Source organism: Pleurodeles waltl, chromosome 9 (genome assembly GCF_031143425.1).
Source record: "Pleurodeles waltl isolate 20211129_DDA chromosome 9, aPleWal1.hap1.20221129, whole genome shotgun sequence".
Lineage (NCBI taxonomy): Eukaryota > Metazoa > Chordata > Amphibia > Caudata > Salamandridae > Pleurodeles > Pleurodeles waltl.
Genome location: NC_090448.1, coordinates 703069243 through 703091666, shown reverse-complemented (window position 1 = coordinate 703091666; position 22424 = coordinate 703069243). Strand labels below are relative to the sequence as shown.

The 22424-nt window shown below is 42.2% G+C and overlaps 1 protein-coding gene across 1 annotated transcript in view; it reads left to right on the top strand.

Annotated features, from left to right (window-relative positions):
• Positions 1-20113, top strand: part of LOC138259733 (sperm microtubule associated protein 1-like) — a 554858-nt gene extending 534745 nt beyond the window's left edge. The window contains exons 3-5 of the mRNA XM_069207626.1: positions 14536-14643; positions 18147-18252; positions 20002-20113. Of these exons, the coding sequence (XP_069063727.1) occupies positions 14536-14643; positions 18147-18252; positions 20002-20113 (326 nt within the window). The remainder of the gene's footprint in view (positions 1-14535; positions 14644-18146; positions 18253-20001) is intronic.
• Positions 20114-22424: the final 2311 nt, after the last annotated feature.

Here is a 22424-nt window from a genome sequence, read left to right as displayed (position 1 = left end):
TGGAAATGCTTTGAAGGGCACAGCTGGTGCCCTCCTTGCATAAGCCAGTCTACACCGGTTCAGGGATCCCCCCAGCCCTGCTCTGGCACGAAACTGGACAAAGGAAAGGGGAGTGACCACTCCCCTGACCAGCACCTCCCAGGGGAGGTGCCCAGAGCTACTCTAGTGTGTCCCAGACCTCTGCCATCTTGGATGCAGAGGTGTGAGGGCACAATGGACAGCTCTGAGTGGCCAGTGCCAGTTGGTGATGTCAGAGACCCCTCCTGATAGGTGCTTACCTTTCTCTGTAGCCAATCCTCCTCTGTGGGCTATATAGGGTCTCTCCTGTGGGTATCTCACGAGATAACGAATGCAAGAGCTCACCAGAGTTCCTCTGCACTTCCCTCTTCGACTTCTGCCAAGGATCGACCGCTGACTGCTCCAGGACGCCTGCATAACCGCAACAAAGTAGCAAGAAGACTACCAGCAACATTGTAGCGCCTCATCCTGCAGGCTTTCTTGACTGTTTCCTGGTGGTGCATGCTCTGAGGGCTGTCTGCCTTCACCCTGCACTGGAAGCCAAGAAGAAATCTCCTGTGGGTCGACAGAATCTTCCCCCTGCTAATGCAGGCACCAAACTTCTGCATCACCAGTCCTCTGGGTCCCCTCTCATCCTGACCAGCATGGTCCCTGGAACACTGGAGATGGGTCCAAGTGTCTTTGACAGTCCAGTGGCCCTTCTGTACAAATTTGGTGGAGGTAAGTCCTTGCCTCCCCACGCCAGACAGTATTCCTGTGTACTGCATGAACTGTAGCTGCTCGGGCTTCTGTGCACTTTTGCAAGACTTCCTTTGTGCACAACCTAGCCCAGGTCCCCAGCACTCCGTCCTGCATTGCCCAACACGCTGAGTTGGACTCCGACATCGTGGGACTCTCTTTTGTTGTTCTGAGTCAACTGTCATCCTCAGATCTTCTAAGTGCCTGTTCAGGTGCTTCTGCGGGTGCTGCCTGCTTTTGCATGGGCTCTCTGTGTTGTTGAGCACCCCCTCTGTCTCCTCCTCCAAGGGGCGACCTCCTGGTCCTTCCTGGGCCCTAGCAGCTCCCAAAATCCTCAACCGCGACTCTTGCAGCTAGCAAGGCTTGTTTTCGGTCTTTCTGCGTGAAACAACTCTGCATCCTCCAGCATGCCATGGGACATCTTCTGACCTAAGGAAAAGTTCCTGGCACCTTCCGTTGTTGCAGAATCTTTGGCTTCTTCCACCCGGAGGTAGCCCTTTTGCACCTTCATCCAGGGTTTAGTGGGCTCCTGCCACCCCTGGACACTTGCATGACTCTTGGACTTGGTCCCCTTCCTTTACAGGTCCTCAGGTCCAGGAATCCATCTTCAGTGTTTTGCAGTCAGTTGTTATAATTGCAGAATCCCCTATCTCGACTTTACTGTCTTTCTGGGGTAGTAGGGTAACTTTACTCGTACTTTTCAGGGTCTTGGGGTGGGGTATCTTGGACACCCTTAGTGTTTTCTTACACTCACAGTGACCCTCTACACACTACACTAGGCCTGGGGTCCATTCGTGGTACGCATTCCACTTTTGGAGTATATGGTTTGTGTTGCCCCTAGGCCTATTGTCTCCTATTGCATTCTATTGGGTTCTACAGTGTTTGCACTACTTTTCTAACTGTTACTTACCTGATTTTGGCTTGTGTGTATATATTTTGTGTATATTACTTACCTCCTAAGGGAGTATATCCTCTGAGATACTTTTGGCATATTGTCACTAAAATAAAGTACCTTTATTTTTAGTAACTCTGAGTATTGTGTTTTCTTATGATTTAGTGCTATATGATATAAGTGATATAGTAGGAGCTTTGCATGTCTCCTAGTTCAGCCTAAGCTGCTCTGCTATAGCTACCTCTGTCAGCCTAAGCTGCTAGAACACCTCTAATCTACTAATAAGGGATAACTGGACCTGGCACAAGGTGTAAATACCACAAGGTACCCACTATAAGCCAGGCCAGCCTCCTACAACTGTGGACTGGGAAACCTTGCAAAGTAAGGTAGGTTATGTGATATTACTTCCTTTGCCAATATTAAATATACTACTTAGCATGTGTGCATGGAGCTCTTAAAAACTTGAGCTCTGTATATATTGAATAAATAAAAATGCAAAATGAACTAAATACAATTATTGGACTTTTTATTTTTCCTTCTGCCTTTTCAAAGTTCAGGAATATTCTAGAATATGTGAAATTGCAGACAAAAAAATAAACAATTGAATCCAAATTCCAAGCCTCGTGTGTGCTCCTAGTTCATGGGCGCCATTTAAGGGTCACAGCTGCGGCACCTGGCTAGTCAGTCCTGACCCTTGGCACTGGCTTTGCTGTCCCTGGCTTCAGAGGTGGCAAAATCAGTGCCAAGAACACAAGGGCAGGTTACTCTTGGCCTACTTTTTTATTGTACTATTAGTGATTAATAGTCAGGGCCACCGGAATTACACAACAGAAGAGGACCTGAGCAAGAAACAACAAGTTATTTGGCATAATGCAGCATATTTTGTGATTGTGATAGTGTATTTTGTCATTTTTACTCTTGGCTTTACCTCATTAGTTAGTTCTAGTTTGACACCCAAATACAGCAATAAGCAACAGAAAGGTGACCAGTCTACCTTTGCAAAGGGCTTTCCACTGTGCAGCAACATATGTCATCACATTTTCAATGTTTGATCCATTTGAGCTGGAAACAATTTTGTGTTAAAATTTGCAGATTTTTCAACAGATAATGGATGAGGTGGCAAATATGGAAAATGTCACATCTGAAAAATCACATAATTCTGGTGACCTTGATAATGCTGTGTTATTCACTATTAATGAACTAAAAACAAGAACTGGCAAAGCCAATAGGTGTCACCTATGTGCGAGCTACTGGCTTTGCCAATGTGTTTTTTTGCCATATTGTATACCAGCTTGGCTGCATTTCAGAATGGATAAAAGTAAGTGGCATAGAGTAGAGTGTTGAGGAGTGTCATATAGTGGCACAGAGGGTTGTGGAGTGGCATTGAGTGTCAGGGAGTGGTGTAGAGTGTTGAGGAGTTGTGTAGTGTGTAGTGGGGTATGGTAGAGTAGAGTGGAGTGTCATGGAGTGGCATAGAGTATAGTGGAGTGGCGTAGAGTGGAGTGTTGAGGCATGGCATGGCGTGGCAGAGGGGAGTGGTATAGAGTATCATGGAGTGTTGTGGCGGGAGTAGAATGGAGTAGAGTGGAAGGGCATAGTGTAAAGGGGTATAGAGTGGAATGAGTGTCGTAAAATAGAGTGTCGTAGAGTGGTTAGAGTGTTGTAGAGTGGAGTAGAGTGGTGTGGCATTGAGTGTCATATAGTGGAGTAGAGTGGTGTGGCATAGAGTCCTGTAGATTGGAGCGTCATAGAGTGTTGTAGAGTGCAGTGGCATAGATTGGAGTAAAGTGGTGTGGAGTGGTGTAGAGGGAGTTGCATACAGTGGAGTAGAGTGTTGTGGCATGGAGTGCAGTAGATCGTCATAGAGTGGAGTGGCATAGAGTGTCGTGGAATGGCAGCGAGTGGTGTGGAGTGCCTTGTAGTAGAGTGGAGTGGGGTAGTGTGTCTTGGAGTGACATAGAGTGGAGTGTTTTGGAGTGTCTTGGAGGTAGTAGAGGGGAGTGGAGTAGAGTGGAAGGTGTAGAGTAGAAGAGCATAGAGTTGAGCACAGTGTTGTACAGTGGAGGGGTATAGAGCGGAGTAGAGTGTTGTAGAGTGGAGACGAGTGTTGTATAATAGTGTAGGATAGAGTGTTATAGAGTAGAGTAGCACTAAGAGTCAGAGAGTAGAGTGCAGGGGCATAAAGTGTTGTGAAGTGTCATGAAGGGAGTGGAGTAGAGTGTCATAGAGTGGAGGAGTATAGAGTGGAGAAGTGAAGGGTGGAGTAGAGTGTTATGGAGTGGTGCAGAATATCGTATAGTGGAGTGGCATAGAGTGGAATACAGTGTTATAGAGTAGAATGGAGTGTAGTAGAATGGAGAAGAATACAATTGAGTAAAATGCCATGGAGAAGTATGAAAGAAAGATGTGTAGAGGAGAAAAGAGTGTTGTACAGTAGAGTAGAGTGGCATAGAGAGTCATTGAGTGGTGTAGAGTTATGGAGTGGTGTGGAGTAGAGTGGAGTGGAGTATTGTCGAGTGGTATGAAGTGGCATAGAGTGGCATAGAGTGGAGTAGCATTGAGTGGCATGCAGTGGAGGGAGTAGATTGGGTTTGAAGGGCGTAGAGTGGAGGGGTGTAGACTGAAGTACAGTGTTGTACAGTGGAGTGCCATAGAATCTATTAGAGTGGCTTAGAGTGGAGTAGAATGTCATACAGTGGAGGAGGGGAGTGGCACAGAGTGTTGTAGAGTACCTTAGAGAGGCATAGAGTGTTGTGAAGTGTTGTGGAGAGAGTAGAGTGTCAAAGAGTGAAGGGGGTAGAGTAGACTGTCATGGAGTTGCAAAGAGTGTCATAAAATGGAGTGGCATAGAATAGAGTACAGTGTCATAAAGTAGAGTGGAGTAGGGTGGAGTGGCATAGCGTGATGTAAAGTGGCATGGAGTGGCATAGAGTGAGTCATGCAGAGTGAAGTAGAGTTTGTAGAGTAGAGGGGCGTAAAGTGGAGCAGATTGTATTAGAGTGGAGTGGCATAAAGCTGAGTAGAGTGTCCAGTGGAGTGGCACATAGTTGAGTGTCGTAGAGTGTTGTCGAATAAAGTGTCATAAAGTGACATGTCAATGAGTAGAGTGGAGTAGAACGGAGTGGCATAGTGTGGAGTAGTGCAGTGGAGTGTTGTAGAGTGGAGTGGCACAGAGTGGAGTACAGTTTAATAGGGCAGAGTGAAGTAGAGTGGAGTAAAGTGGCATGGAGTGGAGTTAAGTGGCATGAAGTAGTGCAGAGGATGTTGTGTAGAGTGGTATGGAATGGAGTAGAGTGTTGTAGAGTGGGGTGGAGTGTGGTAGAATGGAGTGGCATGTCATAGAGTGGTATAGAGTACATAGAGTGGAGGGGCATAGAGTGGAGTAGAGTTTTGTAGAGTGGAATGATGTAGAGTGGACTGGTTTGGAGTGATGTAGTGTGAAGTATGCATGGTGTGGTAATGCACTGCCATTATAGACAAAACATTGTCATTTGAAATGACCATTACATTAGCAGAGACATGCAGTTTTACTAATAAAAGTATACAGTGTATAAATGACAATGTGTAAACTTTTGGTCACCTAGGCCCATATTTATACTTTTCGACGCACAACTGCGCCAACGCAGTTGTGCGTCAAAAAATCTAACGCCAGCTAACGCCATTCTGAAGCGCCATGCGGGCGCCATATTTATTCAATGACGTTAGCCGGCGTTAGCCGGCGTTAGCCGGCAGAGCTGCCTGGTGTGCGTAAAAAAAAATGACTTACACCAGGCAGCGCCGGCGTAGGGGAAAATGGAGTTTGGGCGTCAAAAAATGGGGCAAGTCAGGCTGAGGCAAAATTTTCGCCTCAACCCGATTTGCGCCATTTTTTTTTACTCCCAACCCCCATTGAAAGTACTCCTGTCTTAGCAAAGACAGGAGTCATGCCCCCTTGCCCAATGGCCATGCCCAGGGGACTTATGTCCCCTGGGCATGGTCATTGGGCATAGTGGCATGTAGGGGGGCACAAATCAGGCCCCCCTATGCCACAAAAAAATAAATAAAAAAATACTTACCTGAACTTACCTTAAGTTCCCTGGGATGGGTCCCTCCATCCTTGGGCGTCCTCCTGGGGTGGGCAAGGGTGGCAGGGGGTGTCCCTGGGGGCATGGGAGGGCACCTCTGGGCTCCTTCCGAGCCCACAGGTCCCTTAACGCCTGCCCTGACCAGGCGCTAAAAAACGACGCAAAAGCGGCTGGATATCATTTTTTTTTACCCGCCCACTCCCGGGCGTTATTTTTGCCCGGGAGTGTAAATACGGCGCACATGCATCGGAGTCATTTTTTAGAAGGGAACGCCTACCTTGCATATCATTAACGCAAAGTAGGTGTCCACGCTAAAAAATGATGCAAACTCCATGAACTTTGGCGCCAGACGCTTCTAACGCCAGAGTATAAATATGGAGTTCGTATTGCGTCGAATTTGCGTTAAAAAAAACGACGCAAATCCGGCGCCTAGTGTATTTATTTGTTTTGATGGTATTAAACAATTAGCTGTTACCACACTTCAGAATTACTAAAAAAATGTGCTTCATTTGTGCTTCCCTAATTCTGATATAGTCTGAAATATCTGCTCAGTACATTGACAGACATTTACATTTTGTTTTTGGCTAGAAATGCATCAAGACTGTCACATAAATCCTCTCCCTTTGAAGTCAGGGAAACAAAAGTAAATCCAAAGCTTCCTCAGAAGACAGAGCCTGACATTTGACCTCTGTCTTTGAATGCACATTAAATGTTACAAGAACCTTTTTTTAAAAGCCTGTTTAAGAAAGCAAGGATTAGTGAAAGAATACCGTAACTAGGCCATGCTTCACGAGACTGATAAACTCAAGCTGGACCGCCTAAAACAAATGAAGCCAGCAAATAGAAAGCAAACAAAACACAAAGCCAGTGATAAGCAATGGACGGAATGCATTCCTAGGGAAGCTTTCAAAATGGTCCCAAGATGTTGTTACAGAACCAGAGAGCTGCACTGTTTGGTAGGCTTCAACCTCAAAAGGAGTGCCAGGATCTGGAACAAAACCTGCACTGGCTGAGGGACGTTAAAAAATGCTTTTAAATACATTTTGTTTACGTACTTGTGGGTCAGAGTGTGTTTGTGTGAGAGTGACAGTGTGCATATGTGTGAGCATGTGTATCTGAGTGACCATTTGTGAGTGAACGTGAGAGTCAATGACAAGTAGTGAGTGAGAATGAGTGAGGTTGTAGGTCAATAAATAAGTATGAGTCAGTTTGGCTGTGCATGGCTGGCTCAGGGGGGAGTGGTGTTTGTCTGGTGCATGTACCCCTCAGAGGGCGCAGGGCCAATAACTCACAGCAGTGGAGCACCATCAGGATCCAATGAGGAGGCAACACGGAGACCTCAAACCCCAACTCTGAGTGAGTGACCTCCTACTTACCTGTAAAGCTACAACTGCCTGTTGCAAGGTTACAGCTTCTAGCTGCAGGTATCCGTGCTTCATTGAGCAATGTGTTTGATTGCTGAGCTCGTCCTTTTTTTGGCTGTGCATGTCTTGGTGAACACTAGATTCCACTGCCCGCCTTGAGGACAGGCACAGTTAATGATATGCTCCCGTTGAAACACAACTCTGACGCCGAGAGAAGGGAGTCTCTTCGTGACCCATTTGGAGTTTGTGGAGCCCTCTTGAAAATGGATAGTAGGGATGTTTAGGAGCCCCGACTCCTGCTGAGCCGGCCCTCCTGTTTTCCCTCTCACCTGTGAGATGAAGAAAAGACTGCAGCGGACATGAACAGGGGCTTCTTAGAGCGAGAAAAGGGATACATGTGGACTGAGCGTCACTGGGGTGCATCTGGACATTGGGCCCGGAATCCACGGGGGATAAGTCACTGACGAGTACACCCCGGCCGCTGGGGACTACAAGTCCTGTCATCCCTCCATGCATTACCAGTGATTGACGGTGCTACAAAAGCGTGTAGCGGTCCTCAGGATTTGGGGGCTGCTTAGAGCGAGAAAAAGGAAACCTGTGGAGTGAGTATCACTGGGGCGCTTCTGGACATTGGGCCCGGCATCCATTGGGGGATAGGCTGCTGATGTGCACACCCCTGGCCTGCCGCACACGAAGTCGCCACCCCTCCCTGCATCACCAGTGACAGACGGCGCTACAAAAGTGTGCGGCAGTCCCGAGCATTTGGGGGCTGCTTAGAGTGGGAAAAAGGATACCTATGGACTGAGCGTTCTGGACAATAGGCCCAGCTACCACAGGGAGATAAGCTGCTGACCTGCACACCCCCTGGTGACTACAAGTCCTGTCATCCCTCCCTGCATCACCAGTGACTGACGGCGCTGCAAAAGCCAAGGGCAGGCCTGTCTGCGCCTGTCTGCAGCCAGACGAGGCCGGGCTGGGCCTCCCCCTGACACCTTCGCATTGGGAATAAACTACATCTTTTCAGGTCATCAAATCCCTGGTTTGGGTTTTGATCGGCCATAAAGGGATTTATGTGTAATATTTATACTTTTGTGAGTAGTGCGTTGTCTTAGATGTAAAAAGCAAGTTAATGTGATTCTTTTAGCAGATTCTGTCTGAACATGGGGGAAAAAAAGTTGCCTGGGGTAGCTTCAGCTGAGCGCCCCACTGCTAAGAATACAGCTATCGATCGAATGTTAGAGAGAGCAGTCGGGGTGGTCAATGCGGAGACTGAATTGTCAGAGAGACAGCTCTCATTGGGCCTCTGTATTGCACTATTTTATACCCTCGGTAAGGGAGTTTTCCTCCTTCTTAAACTCCCCTAGTTTGCAGCAGCACTGTGGAAGTGATTCATCACTCGCAATTGATTTGCCCAAGAACACGAGTAACCAGGGCTTGGCCCTTGACCTAAGTCCTTCAAAGGTAAAAAAACGCAAGGGTACAACCAGAGGTAAAGCGAAAGAAAAGACCAATTATTCAGACAAGGGTTCCATCCAGCGCTATAGTGTGAGAGATGTTCCATAAGCCCACCATCCAGCTAATAAATCCACACAAGGCGACCTGGCATCTTGTTCCGACCGTGCTTAGCCTTGCTGAAGGTGAAGAGATCTTTAAAGATATAATAAAACAGTAACTCGGCCCCTTTTTTCACGTCTGAAAGACGTGGTGCTTCAAATACCAGCCCTGAAGAAGATGTTCTCCCTCAGTGTAACATTCTACTAGAGGTTGGCACCAATGTTGGGGGGGGGGGACAAAATAGTTGGCAGATCCAGAGTAAAAAGACAGGGTCCTTACATACCCCTACATTTGGAACTGTCTCTACCTCACCAATAGGCTCTATAAACAATAGCTGTCATGGTAAGATGGGCTTACAGGGAAAGAAGGCAGGTACGAGTGCACACCCTATACTATTGACTTAAAGGATGTGCCGGTACTCCCAAAGGAGGCTAGTGAAGAATACTCTATCCTGCAAAGCAAGATAGTGCACTGGTTGAAATCAAATTCGGTTTGGGTGGGGGATTTGTCACAAGAGGTTTTACATGTAAAGCGAACACCATGGTTGGGCGTCCACCCAAAAGAAACTGCGGGGGATTGTATTATAGTGAATTTTAGAAGACCATTAATCATTGCAAACCTTTTACAGCGCTTAATGCAAGAACCCCCTGGTTTGAGTAAATTAAAAGCCCTTCCTTTAGGGTATTTCTACCGACTGGTGAGATATAGTAGAATTGATTCTCCTGCCCCAGATAGGTGCTCAAAAAACATTGTTCCTCCACAGGAATGCCATCAAGTAAGGAAACAGGTACCAACGAGTAAGTCACCAGCCTTTGTTGACTTAAGAAATAGATTTGCCCCACTATCACAGCTAAATGATCAAGTTTGACTTATTCGGGAGATGGAGATAGGCAGTAGAGGTCGAGGATTAGAACCACAGGGTCTTAAAGGACATGTAGCAAATGGGCTGGGTGCAGATAACATAACAGCTAAATTAGGCAAAGACTTAACATTATGTTTTGGAATGTGGCGGGTGAAAAATCAAAGTTACACAACCTGGATTGGTTGAATATCATTACCTCTGCCCAGGAAATATATTTACAAGAAACTTGGTGCAGTGAAAATTTTCATATAGATGGTTTCTTCTCTATCCAAACTCCGCTAGCCCATCGGTATATGGTCGTGATAAAGGGGGATTGGCTATACTCATTTCTAACCTATTACCCATCAAGGTTAAGTACACCTTAACCAAATCCCTCTATTATCAGGTAGAATATCTCATCATAGACCAAAGATATGATGTTTATTTTAATACATTTCTATAATAACGTTTTCAATAATACAGGCAGCATAATAATTTTTGAGCTGGAGAAGGATCTAGAGGCCTTTGCAAATAAGGTGGGCCCTAATCACCAGACCTTTAGATGGGTAATTTTAATCTCGGAAAATGCCGGTCTAACAGCAGTTCCATTTGTGACCTTTCGGGTTGTTTACATTTTACCCACGACCTGTATGGAAACTTGTTACATAAACTATTATAAGCTAAATTTAGAAATACTAGAGTAGGAGCTAAGAGAACTCGGTGTTGGGCGGCCGACTTTTTATGGAAATGGGCAACATTTCACCATTGATCATATAATCATATCCGTTAAAGACACAAACCTGATTAAATCATTTAAATGTGAACATACTGTCCTCAGCAATCACGCCGTGTTAGTTCTTTTCCTAAACCTCCCGCTTAATAATCAGAAAGCACTGGAAGGAGTACCTTGTCTTAAGACCTTGGGGAGAGATGGGATTTCCTTCAAATGGAGGGGGGGAGGTAGACTAACCCAAAAGGGTTCTCGCTCTTAGACTCCAGGGAAAACCATGGGTACGGTGGGTCTAACTAGGATAGAAACATGGGCACAGGATCAAAGCATATTGAGGGATTCACAATATGGCTTTAAGAAGGAATTAGGACCCGTGGGACAGGGAATAAACCTACATTAGCAAGTACACACTGGCTAGTGAGAGGCATATTCATCTGAGTTTTGCAGATCTTTCTAGCACCTTTGACCTGGTGAACCATGCTAAATTATGACAGGTGTTAATAGACCTGGGTGCCCCAAATTATATTGTGGGTTGCCTTTCTCAGTTGTATGCCACCCTAACATCTTGTGTGCGGGACGGGAATAATGGGAAACAACAAATACATTTCAGGTGACGCTGGGGATTAGGCTGGGATGTGTGCTAGCTCCTCTGTTCTTCTCAGTATACATAAATGGGGTAGATGGTTATCTTCAGAAAATCAAGGCAGATGCCCCCAGGGTAGGTTCCCATATGAGCCCCATTCTTCTTTACGCAGATGATGCTGTACTTCTATCCAGGACGGCTTTAGGCCTCCAGCACTTGATCACTAATTTCCTGACCTTTGTGGAAAGTTGAGACCTAAAATTGAACTCAACTAAGACCTATATGATGATATGTGGGAGGAGGGTAAATAAGGGGAGAAGGCATTTTGTGAATCAACACTTGCTAGGGAAAGTGAAAACTTTCAGTTATCTGGGTATTGTCCTCTCCCGTGATGGTGATTGGTCGCCCCATTTGGAAGCGGCCAAGTTAAAATTTATAAGGGATGCTGCCAAGAAGGGAGGCAGTAAATCATTAAGAGAAATTATTAAACTGTACAGAAGTAAATGCCTTACAGCGGCCCTGTATGACTCCCCATTATGGGGTAAGGATATGTGTAATGGACTACAGTTGCAGGAAAACCTTTTTCTATGAAGGCTTCTGGCAGTTCCAAAGTCGACCCCTCCATAGCTTGCACACAAGGAATTGGGATTAGAGTATATGGAGGACAGTATTGATGTAAATGTATTAACTATCTGGCACAGTATTTGGACAAACAATATACTAAGTTTATGAGGGAAATTCTTATGGATTGCTTGGGTCTGTATCACTGTAGGAAAATTCCATGGTTTCAACATATAAAACGGTTGCTGACGGAACTAGGGGTAGATTTTAATCCTCTAGAACAGTATAGGATTCTGCAGTTCAGTAAAAGATAAATAATACCGACCTTGGTGGAAATAAGGGAGGCCACCAGAGAACATCAGGAAAAAATGAACTCAACAGTAGATGGATACTCAAGGGAAGTAATTTATCAGGGGATTAAAGGATATTTGATCAACATGATAAATGTTTATGATAAATTTCAGCTAACTAGGTTACAGCTAGTGTGATTTTACTATCTTATGGCCATTTCTAAATTGCAATCATGACTCACATTCTTGCGAAGGTTTCCATGTGGTAGAAAGCCAAAACAGATGACTACTCATACTGTTTTGCAAATTCCACAATGATATATATATATATATATATATATATATATATATATATATATATACCCATGTTGTGCTATACTAGAATGTATCAAGAAGGCCCTCCACAGACGCAAATCACTTACCACCTAGATGATTTGCGGTATGAAGACAGTCCTGATTCATTTTGATCATTGTCCTGTGATCGTTAAGTATGACTGGACTGATTAGTTTGGAAAGTAGGAGGATTATGATCATTAGCACTTGCGACAATAGCATTGTATGAAATACTCACGATTACTGCTGTAAGATAATGCATTTTGTTCAGCTGTGTCTAACAAATCTGAAAACTTTATTGTTTTTAACTGTATATATTTTGTTTTCTCTTACATAAACTTGGTGTACAGTATATTTTTTAACTTTTTAATCTATTGTTGATATGTATGTTTATTGTGTTATTATTGTATGTTCTTTTATGAATTTGATTACAAACCTGAATAAAAATATGTTGAATTGAATTGAGTCAGTTAAAGTGATTGGCAATGAGTGAACGAAAGCAAGTATGACTGCAAGCGACAGTGGTAATTAAGAAATAATAAGAATGAATGAGAAAGAGTGTTAGAGAGTGAGTGAGAATGAATGAGACTGAGTGACACATGAGTGAGTGTAACTGTAGGAATGAGTGAGTCAGTGAGAGTGAGAATAAGTTAAATTGAGTTAGAGTAAGAGTGAGTACAAGTGAGAGTGAGCGAGAAAGTATGAATGACAGTACAAGTGAATGCAAGTGAGAGTGACTGTGAATGCATAAGTGAAAGTAAGTGAGTAAGTGAGATTGTGGGAAGGAGATTAAAAGTGAGTGCAAATGAGTTTAAGTAAGTATAGTATGAGTCAGAATAAAAACGAGTGAGACAGTGTGAATGAGAAAAGGGCACAAATGAGTGAATGAGAATGTGTGAGTGCAAAAGAGTGAGACTGAATGAGTGTAAGTGATTGTGAGTGAATGTAAGTGAGTGTGATAAGAATGTGGTGCTATGCATTTGCTTTGGCATATTGAAAATAATTCTTGGCTTATAGAAGCTTCCATGGCAAAATACTGGTAGTGGAATGCTGGAGATACTTTTTGGCATAAAGAGCAGCATTAGAAAACTGCTGGTGCTGCCACACTTGAGGAACCTCTTGGCATAGAGTCACCCTTGGCAAAATGTTCATTTGAGGTAACTCCTGTTGTAAATAAGGACAACAGTGATATATGAAAGGGGCAACCATAACAAAATATTGTCCCTGACATACTAGAGCAGTGGTTCCCAACCTGTGGTCCTGGGACACTTGGGAGTCCGCAAAGCCTCCCCAGGGGGTCAGAGACTGCTTAGAAAAATAAATATTATTAACAGATTAAGAAAGTGTATGTAAATAAAAGTGGCTAAATGTACAACTGAAACTTTTACCACACACTGAAAATGTTAAGGAATTTGAAATTAGAGCATAAAAATTAAATTAGTATCCTCAGATTGATTAGTGGGAGCAGTGCAGGTGCATCAAACATAATACAGTATGGATAATGCATGGCTTCAATTGAATTTAGAAAAGCTCCAACATTCCTATTAAAATTATTTTTTGCTTATTTATTTATATTTGCACATTAAATAAAATGTGTTATCATTTGTGTATGTGTTTGATCCAGGCTTGTATTTTTTTGTATTGTTTTGCAGTTTAAACCATAGACAATGTTTAAGTCGGGGTCCCCTTCTTCCAGTAACAACTCAGTTTGGTGGTCCCCAGATTCCAATAATGATTCAGAGGTTGTCCCCCGGTTCCAGTAATGATAAAGTGGGGGTCCACAGAAGTCAAAAGGTTAAGAACCACTGTACAAGAAGTACTTTTTGACATAAGGATCACTCATGGTATATGCACAGCATTAATAGCAACATCCTAGCATTGGCATGTTTAATGTCATTTTTGTCACAAGGAGTATCAATTACAGAATGCTGACCCTAGAACATTGGGGGTATTTTATTTTACATGTGGGGGTACACATAGCACATTTTGAAAAAAGTGGGACACACTATTGGGGAGCGTCAGGATTATTGGCTTAGAACACCATGAAGGGACTTGACCATTTAATGAATGCCCTTTTAGAGCCTAAGGTTTTTTTAGCAAATTTATGTGAAAATTGTCCTTTAAAATGTCTTTTGGATCCCATTGCTTTCAAATTTTCTTGACGGGAGAACCCTCATCTGGACACTCGAAGAGGGCTGTTTCATTTGCTTCACTTGTTTGCTACAATTTATTGCAAGTAATACACCCCACCACCTTCAAAGATCACCTCAGCCCTCTAACGTAGGTGGCATCTAATATAGACGTTTGTCTGTGTTCTGCTGTTATTTTAATCATGCTGTTGTTATGAAACTTCAATAATGGCAATTACCATAAAGGACTCATGGTTAAAGTAATGTGACATCAATTTCTGGGAGATTCACGGTCATAGATTATATGATGTTATTAATGTCAAAGGGGTGTGATGTAATTTCTGCTACCCCAGACATTTTGGTGAATCGACGCCCAAGCCTAGTGTGCAAAGCATAGCTGGTGCATAACAATAATACTGCACATTCATGTCTCAACAGGGCATTCAGCTGAGCAGATTTCTGGCCACAGCTATTTTCTGTCAGAAGTTCGTCCCATCGCTGGATACAATGGGCGATATGGCTATCGGAGGAACACCACACCACTACGTAAGAAGCCTTCACCTTTTGGTGTAGGGACACCTTTCCCGCTATACTAAGGTGTGCGACCCTCTCAATCTTTACCTCAGCCCAGAGGCTGAACAAAGGCCTGCTGGTGGATTACAACATTTAGACAAGAGTTGAAATAAAGCTGTCTTTCCATTTTAATCAGATTTCTGGAATGCTCTGTGTACTTAAATGGCCTGGCTAATTTCTTTTTAGGTAAGGCCTACAGACAACGTTTAGCTTTCTGCTGTTGAACTCCTATAATGGAGAATACGAGTACTTTCTGTCAGTCAGCTGATTATCCCTGATTGGCTTTCTTGTTGCTCTAATTTTCTTGCTTATGATTTGAAAGCTTTCCTTCCTCTTTTGTGTGTTCCTCCAACGGAGCATTGCATCTTCACCATCCTTTCATGACCTGAAGATGACCTGTATCCTTCCATGTTCCACAATAGGGATTCACTTTTTTACTTTCTGTTCCTGCACTCAATCGGAGTGTATGTTTTTCTTGCTCTCTACCTGTGTTCTAATTCCCACTTCACCTTCCACCTCCCATAGTTATGTGTGGCTCCTTACAGTGGATCTTTTCTGTCTCCCACCTCGCCCTTCAGGTCACAAATGCTCCCCTTCACTGAGGGCAACTCTGCCTAGTGCCAGGCATCTAAGGTTAATATAAAACATTTTAGTGCATTTAGTTGCATCCCCACACGAGAATGTAATATCATGCATATTTGCCTCCTGTGGATTGCTTGAGGTGCTCAACCCACGATGTGTGGCGTTTGGTAGGGCTGTACTTCCATCTCAGTGCTGCTTTTGTGAAGCCAACCCTAGTGCAACTGATGTTTTAAAGTGACCCAGGCAGTGTGAGGCAGGCGCAGAGGAAAGGGGACTCTGGTTGCCATGGTAACTAACTCTGGACCCGTGAAACTCTCTTACTAAAAAAAAGCAGTGACACAGCTGAAGTTGGGCTAGTGCTTCCTGACTGCATTAGAGGCATAAGCAGGGAAGCCCTGAAGGAGTACTCTCTGTCAGCGATGAAGTCTGTGTTCCTGTTTACGTTTTAAAATATTGATGCTATGTTTTTTTATGAAACCGATTCTTTATATAGTGTATGATATGAACTGAGTTACCTCCTGGGTGATTTCGGGTTGTGGGTGGTTGCACTTGACTGGGCACAATAGAAAGCTTTGGAGTTATGGTTCAAAGTCATGTGAGTTTCTCACAGTGCCTGTCAGTGAGTCTTATAAGCATTCACATTACAGGATCATCCAATCTTTGGCCTCTCTGCTAGGCGCACAAATCGATGGTCACATGTATGCCAACTGTATTTACCATTTTATTTGAAAGTGTCTGAAGGAAGTACATGGTTATCAAAATCTTATTTGTTAGGTATTTTTTAGGTAAATCAGCCTTGTTTGGGAACAATAATAGTAAAACATAGAAGAACAATAGACAAAATAATCAAAGATAAATTAAGCTTGTCATTTCTAAGTAAAAAGAGAAAGCTGTTTAACATTTTTAAGAGTATTAGGGAATAAAAAAGGGAAGGGGAGGGGAAAAGGAGGAAAAAGAAGAGGAAGACCTATGTAAGATAACCATACTCATTATAATATGGAAGAGAATAATAATACATAAATCATCTAATAGTCATAAATATTGAAAACGAATGACAGAGAATTAAATGTATTACGGCAGTTTAAAGTTTTCAGATAAAATATTATTAGTACGTTTATAAACAACAGCATTCAAAAAATAAGTTAACGTTAACCAGCATAAATCTCTGTTAGCAGTAGCACAATATAATGAAGCAAAGGCCGTGTCTAATCTGTAATAGTGGCAGATGTTTTTCCACCATGCTTTAAACGATATACTGCACGCAGATTTCCAAATAATGGTGATATGTTGAAAGGCAAAGGCTAACATTAAGGGCCATATTTATACTTTTTGACGCAAAACTGTGCTAACGCAGTTTTGCGTCAAAAAAATTAGCGCCGGCTAACGCCATTCTGAAGCGCCATGCAGGCGCCGTATTTATTCAATGACGTTAGCCGGCGTTAGCCGCCGGCGCTGCCTGGTGTGCGTGAAAAAAAACGACGTACACCAGGCAGCGCCGGCGTAGGGGGATATGGAGCTTGGGCGCCAAAAAATGGGGTAAGTCAGGCTGAGGCAAATTTTTCGCCTCAACCCGATTTGCGCCATTTTTTTCGACTCCCAACCCCCATAGAAATGACTCCTGTCTTAGCAAAGACAGGAGTCATGCCCCCTTGCCCAATGGCCATGCCCAGGGGACTTCTGTCCCCTGGGCATGGTCATTGGGCATAGTGGCATGTAGGGGGGCACAAATCAGGCCCCCCTATGCCACAAAAAAATATAAAAAAAACACTTACCTGAACTTACCTTAATGTCCCTGGGATGGGTCCCTCCATCCTTAGGCGTCCTCCTGGGGTGGGCAAGGGTGACAGGGGGGGTCCCTGGGGCCATGGGAGGGCACCTCTGGGCTCCTTCCGAGCCCACAGGTCCCTTAACTCCTGCCCTGACCAGGCACTAAAAAACGGCGCAAAAGCAGCCGTACGTCATTTTTTTTGACCCGCCCACTCCCGGGCGTGAATTTTGCCTGGGAGTGTAAATACGGCGCACATGCTTTGGAGTCAATTTTTTAGACGGGAACGCCTACCTTGCATATCATTAACGCAAAGTAGGTGTCCACGCTAAAAAATGACGCAAACTCCATGGACTTTGGCGCTAGACGCGTCTAACGCCAAAGTATAAATATGGAGTTAGTTTTGCGTCGGAATTGCGTAAAAAAAAACGACGCAATTCCAGCGCAGAGTATAAATATGTCCCTAAATCTAATAAGTTTAAATTAGAAAAGCATGAGTTAATTTCCTCAGACAAGCTACCTAGAAAAAGCATCAAGGGAAGTAATTTGGAGTGCAGATGGAAAATGGAGGAAATATGGGACCAAACTTTCTCCGAAAACACAACAGTCGGGGATAGTGAAACAGTAGATGCATAAGGTCTCCATTAGGGTGAAGACATGACAAACACTGGGCATTTGAGGTACAGAATTTAGCAATGCTAAAAGGGGTATAGTAAAGTCTATGATATAAAAAGAACAACAATTATGAAGTTGAGGCCGTTCTGTATTTCTTATGTATTGTATCCCATTTTTTATTGCAGTAGGAGATACTCCAGGTACATCCCAAATCCAATTTCCATCGGAGTTCAACCTTAGTTTTACGTCTTGACATAATAGGAAAACGAATAAGTTTATAAATGGGCAACACTTTTTGGACAGAAGTAAGAATAGAAGAAAGAGGATTTTGATGAAAATGAAGAAGGAATAATTGGTAACAAATAAGAAATATCAAGAAGAATAATTATGAGAAGAAGATATATAGGTAAATAAGAGGCAGAAGAATTAAATGAGTGTTGGAATTGTGAGAAAGAAAAGGGAGTACAATTAGGAATCAAATCTTCTACCAGTACTATACCTTTTCATCTCTAAGATTATTATACCACAGAGAGGAATGTAAGGAAGAGGCACGAGATGCAATCTGAGTTTGAAAATAAGGTTCTAATAAGCTACAAGTATGTTAAAGAAGTGGAGAGGATGTAATCAAGGTATTAGAGGAAAAGGATAACACTTCTCTGGAGGAGAATGGAAGGCGTAAATGGTGTTCAATATCTAACCATAATGGGGCAAATGGAGAATACACCCCCGAAATCCATTGAGAAGCTTGTTTTAAGCAGAATGCTTCATGATATAACCGGAAATCAGAAAAATTGACTCCACCCTCCTCCTTAGTTTTTCTCAGATTAACAAGAGAGAGATGAGATCGTTTATTATTCCAAAGAAAACTATATAAACGGGAATCTATTTTTTTTTTTTTAAATGAAGCTGGGACATGAATAGGTATCCTGGATAAAATATATAAAACAAAAGATTAGATCATCATTTTGATGGAATCAAGACGACCACACCATGAGAGATACAAAGGTTTCCAGGATGAAAGAAGGATATCTGCTTTAAGTAAGCAATCAGTTGTGTTTGGAATAAGAGAGTCCTTAATAGAGGGGGTAAACCATATGCCTAAATATTTAATTTAGGTTTTGTTCCTGTGAAAACCCGAATTAATAACCAAGTGTCTAAAACAATATTTAGTTAGTGGAAGTATTTAAGTTTTGGCTGAGTTTATCTCATATACTAAATCTAAAGAAAACCGAGCTATTTCATGAAGCAATGGATTAGAAATGAAAAGAAAGAAGAATATCATCTGTGTAAGCTGAAAGTTTCAAGTGGTTAGTCCCCAGCAAAGTCCCTCAATCGTAGTATCATTCCGAATCAGTGTTAGAAAGGGCTCAATGGCTAAAATAAATAAAAGGGGGGATAAAGTACAACACTGACGAACGCCATGCCGTAAAGGAAAATAATGGGAAAGTTTAGGAGAATGATAAAGAACAGAAATAAGAGAGATGAAGCTAGGGCCCAAACCATGCCAAGATAGAGATTTTAATAAAAAGGGCCAGTCTTTACAGTCAAACGCTTTCTCTCCATCTATAGAAATTGCTGTGCGGGAATATGAGAGAGTGGAAGCTTTATTCAAAACATTAAAAAATAATCTAGAGTTATCAGATGTTAATCTATTTTTGATAAATCCAGACTGCTATTTACCTACCATTACCGGTAGAAAGGGGTCTAGTCGCAATGCTAATAATTCAGCAAAGATTTTGTAATCAACATTAACCAAATTAATTGGTCTAGAATTTCTACATAGAGATGGATCCTTGCCTTCCTTATGAATCAGACAAATAGTAGCTTCCTGAAAAGTTAAAAGTGTAGAACAAATTCAACTGCACAACCATTTGGCCCTGTCTTACCCCTCTTAAGAGAGTGGAGTACGTGAAGGATTTCCTTTGGAGGAATATCAGTTTCTAGGGAAGCCAAGTCTACTGTGCCATGGGCAAGATTTGTAACGTTCTTTAAGTATTCATTGATTCAAGATATTGGAACTGGTGAGTCAGGATTGTAAAGAGTTTGATAGTACCTAACAAACTTTTTCAAACTCTAACCATCCTTAAAAACAAATTCCCCTGTATTGGTTGTTACTCAATCAGTTTTGTGCTGTTGTTTCTGAATCTTTAGGTAATTAGTCAAAAGTTTACCAACTTTATTATGACTACCACTATTACGAAGTAATACAGAAGATGCCCTAGCTGTAGAAATTTTATTACATTGTAATTTTGCCCAAATAAGTTTGGATAAAACTGGTACAGAAGAAGAGAAATAATATTGGTGCTCTAGAGCCTTAATGTTAGCCAAAAGAGATTGATGTTGTTTATTATAACATTTTTTCTTTTTAGAAACAAAATCAATAATATAACCACGGGCAGCAGCTTTGAAAGTATCGTTGTAATTGAGGAGAGATATCAGAATTTGCATGAATATTGGAAAATGAATCATCCAAAAGATTAAAGGAAGCGGAAAATGCAGGATCAAGGACAAGTGGATTATTGAATCTCCAATTGGTAGAACGGGGATGCACCGGGAGTAAATCAAAATCTGTAATAACAGGAGCATGATCAGTAATTACTATTGGCTCAGTAGTAGAACCAATAGGGTTTTGGGAAAGCATTTTAGATATAAATATATAATCTAATCTCGACAAAGAACTATGAGGGGGAGAGAAAAAGGAAACCTCTCTGTTGGTAGGATTACATAGTCTCCAAGAATTCACAAGGAAACATTGAGTAATAAATGACTGAAATTGTTTATGCATTTTGTGGGGTATAAATTTAACTGGAGATTGATGGGCTATGAAAGGATCAATTATTTGATTAAAATCACCCCCTAAAAAAAGAATTTATCATCATATTGCAAATACTTTTTGATATTATTAGGCCAGAATAAGTAATTTGACTGTGTGTGACCATAAACATTACCAATCGTTAAGGGTACATCATTAACCAAAAGTTTAACAAACAAACATCTGCCTTCCAAATCAGAATCCTGGGATGTTATACTGAGTTTAAGTTTCTTATGACATAGAAGTATTACCCCATTTTTCAATGCTTCAGGTTCAGATAGGTGAGTTTCTTGAAGGAGGACAAAATCAGGATTGTCAAAACAACACCCTTTCAGGGTTAGCGTGACGCATAAATTACGCAAATCTAAAGTGTTGCTGGTTTTGCAAGGTGCTCCTTACTAGAGCTGCTCTCCCCCTAAAATTGGGAACTACCTAGAGTTCTCTCTTCTGTTTTGCAAAATTAGGATTGTATTTAGTTAAATGTGACAACATTCTCTGTCATTTTATCAGATTCAGAAAACCTTTGATATTCCATGAAACAACTCTGAATGGTATAGCAGACAGCTATAAATATACAAGAGAGGTCTTCAGGAACAACAAATGTTGCAGAAACAGAACAACTGCGTAAGGATGAGAAAAGAGAAAAATAATAGAGAAAGAATGGGGAGGAAGAAGAAAGGAAGAATATCAGAAAAGAAGAGAGAGTACATTTCAAGCATTGACGACTGTGAAACATACCTGGTAAGGATGGACAGTAAGGTGGGGTTGTTGACAGCATAGGGTGAAGACTGCACAGCAAGGGAGCAGAACCCATCAACGGACGAATGGTACAGAAAAGGGAACAATACAATAGACAACATGAACCTGTGGTAAAAAAAAAATATATATCAGCAAAATGAAGGCAAGTACAATTGCACAACATAAGAAGAACTATGAAAAATATATAAAATAAACAAGAGATATACACTGAAAAAAGTTATTGAAACTATAGAATAGCAGTTATTTTGTGGAGGAGCCTGATGTATCCGTACAGCTGGTGGTACGATAGTCGAAGAAGGTTTCTAAGATCTGCAGGAGACGTATAAGAAGATGTCTTTTTCCAATAAGTCACTTTGAAAAGGCAGGGGTGAAACAAGCCAAAGCAAGTTCCTAAAGAGCGCAGTTGTCGACGGAAATCCAGAAATTCCTATCATCTGTCTGCTGTGGCTTTTGAGACATGCTTAGAGATGATATTTTACCAAAGAAGTTGCTTCTTAGATTTCGCTGCACTGAGAACTTTTAATAAATCGGTGAATTCAAGAAAGAAGATGATCACTCCTCTGGGCTCCAGTAAGGAAGAATTGTGTTGTGGGCACTGTCTAAATCAATGAGCTCTTTGATTATCCAGGACGGTAGAGGATGGCAAACCTACTAACTGAGGTACAAAGGAAGCAAAGAAGGAGATTGGATTAGTTCCTTTAAGACCCCCTGGTATGCCGTAAACACAAAGGTTATTACATTGATTTCTATTTTCCAAGTCTTCAGCATGTGCTTTCAGATTTGCCACTTTCTTCTCCAACAAAGAAATCTTGGTTGCCTCATCCTGTACATCACTAACACGTTGTTCCAATGCTGATACTCTCATTTCCATTTGGGACGATTTATCATTCAGATTTTGCCTCCCAGTATTGGTTTCCTCAACAAATGGAAGGAGTGCACGTATTTCATCAAACAGAAGTGTCAGTGAAAATGGTGATGTCAATTTAACAGGAGAAGGTGGATCCTGTTTGACCCTTTTATGTGCAGACATAGAATTGGTTTGAACAGCTTTGGAAGAGGATGCAGATGAGGAAGACATCTTAGATGTTGAAGAACTGGGTATAAAAGAGCAAGTGACTGACTATAAAAATAGCAAATACTTTTTTGTAGAGGATGCCAATCGATAAGAAGGGCTGATGGATTTATTTACTCATTCCATAACATGTATATATCCACTTGGAT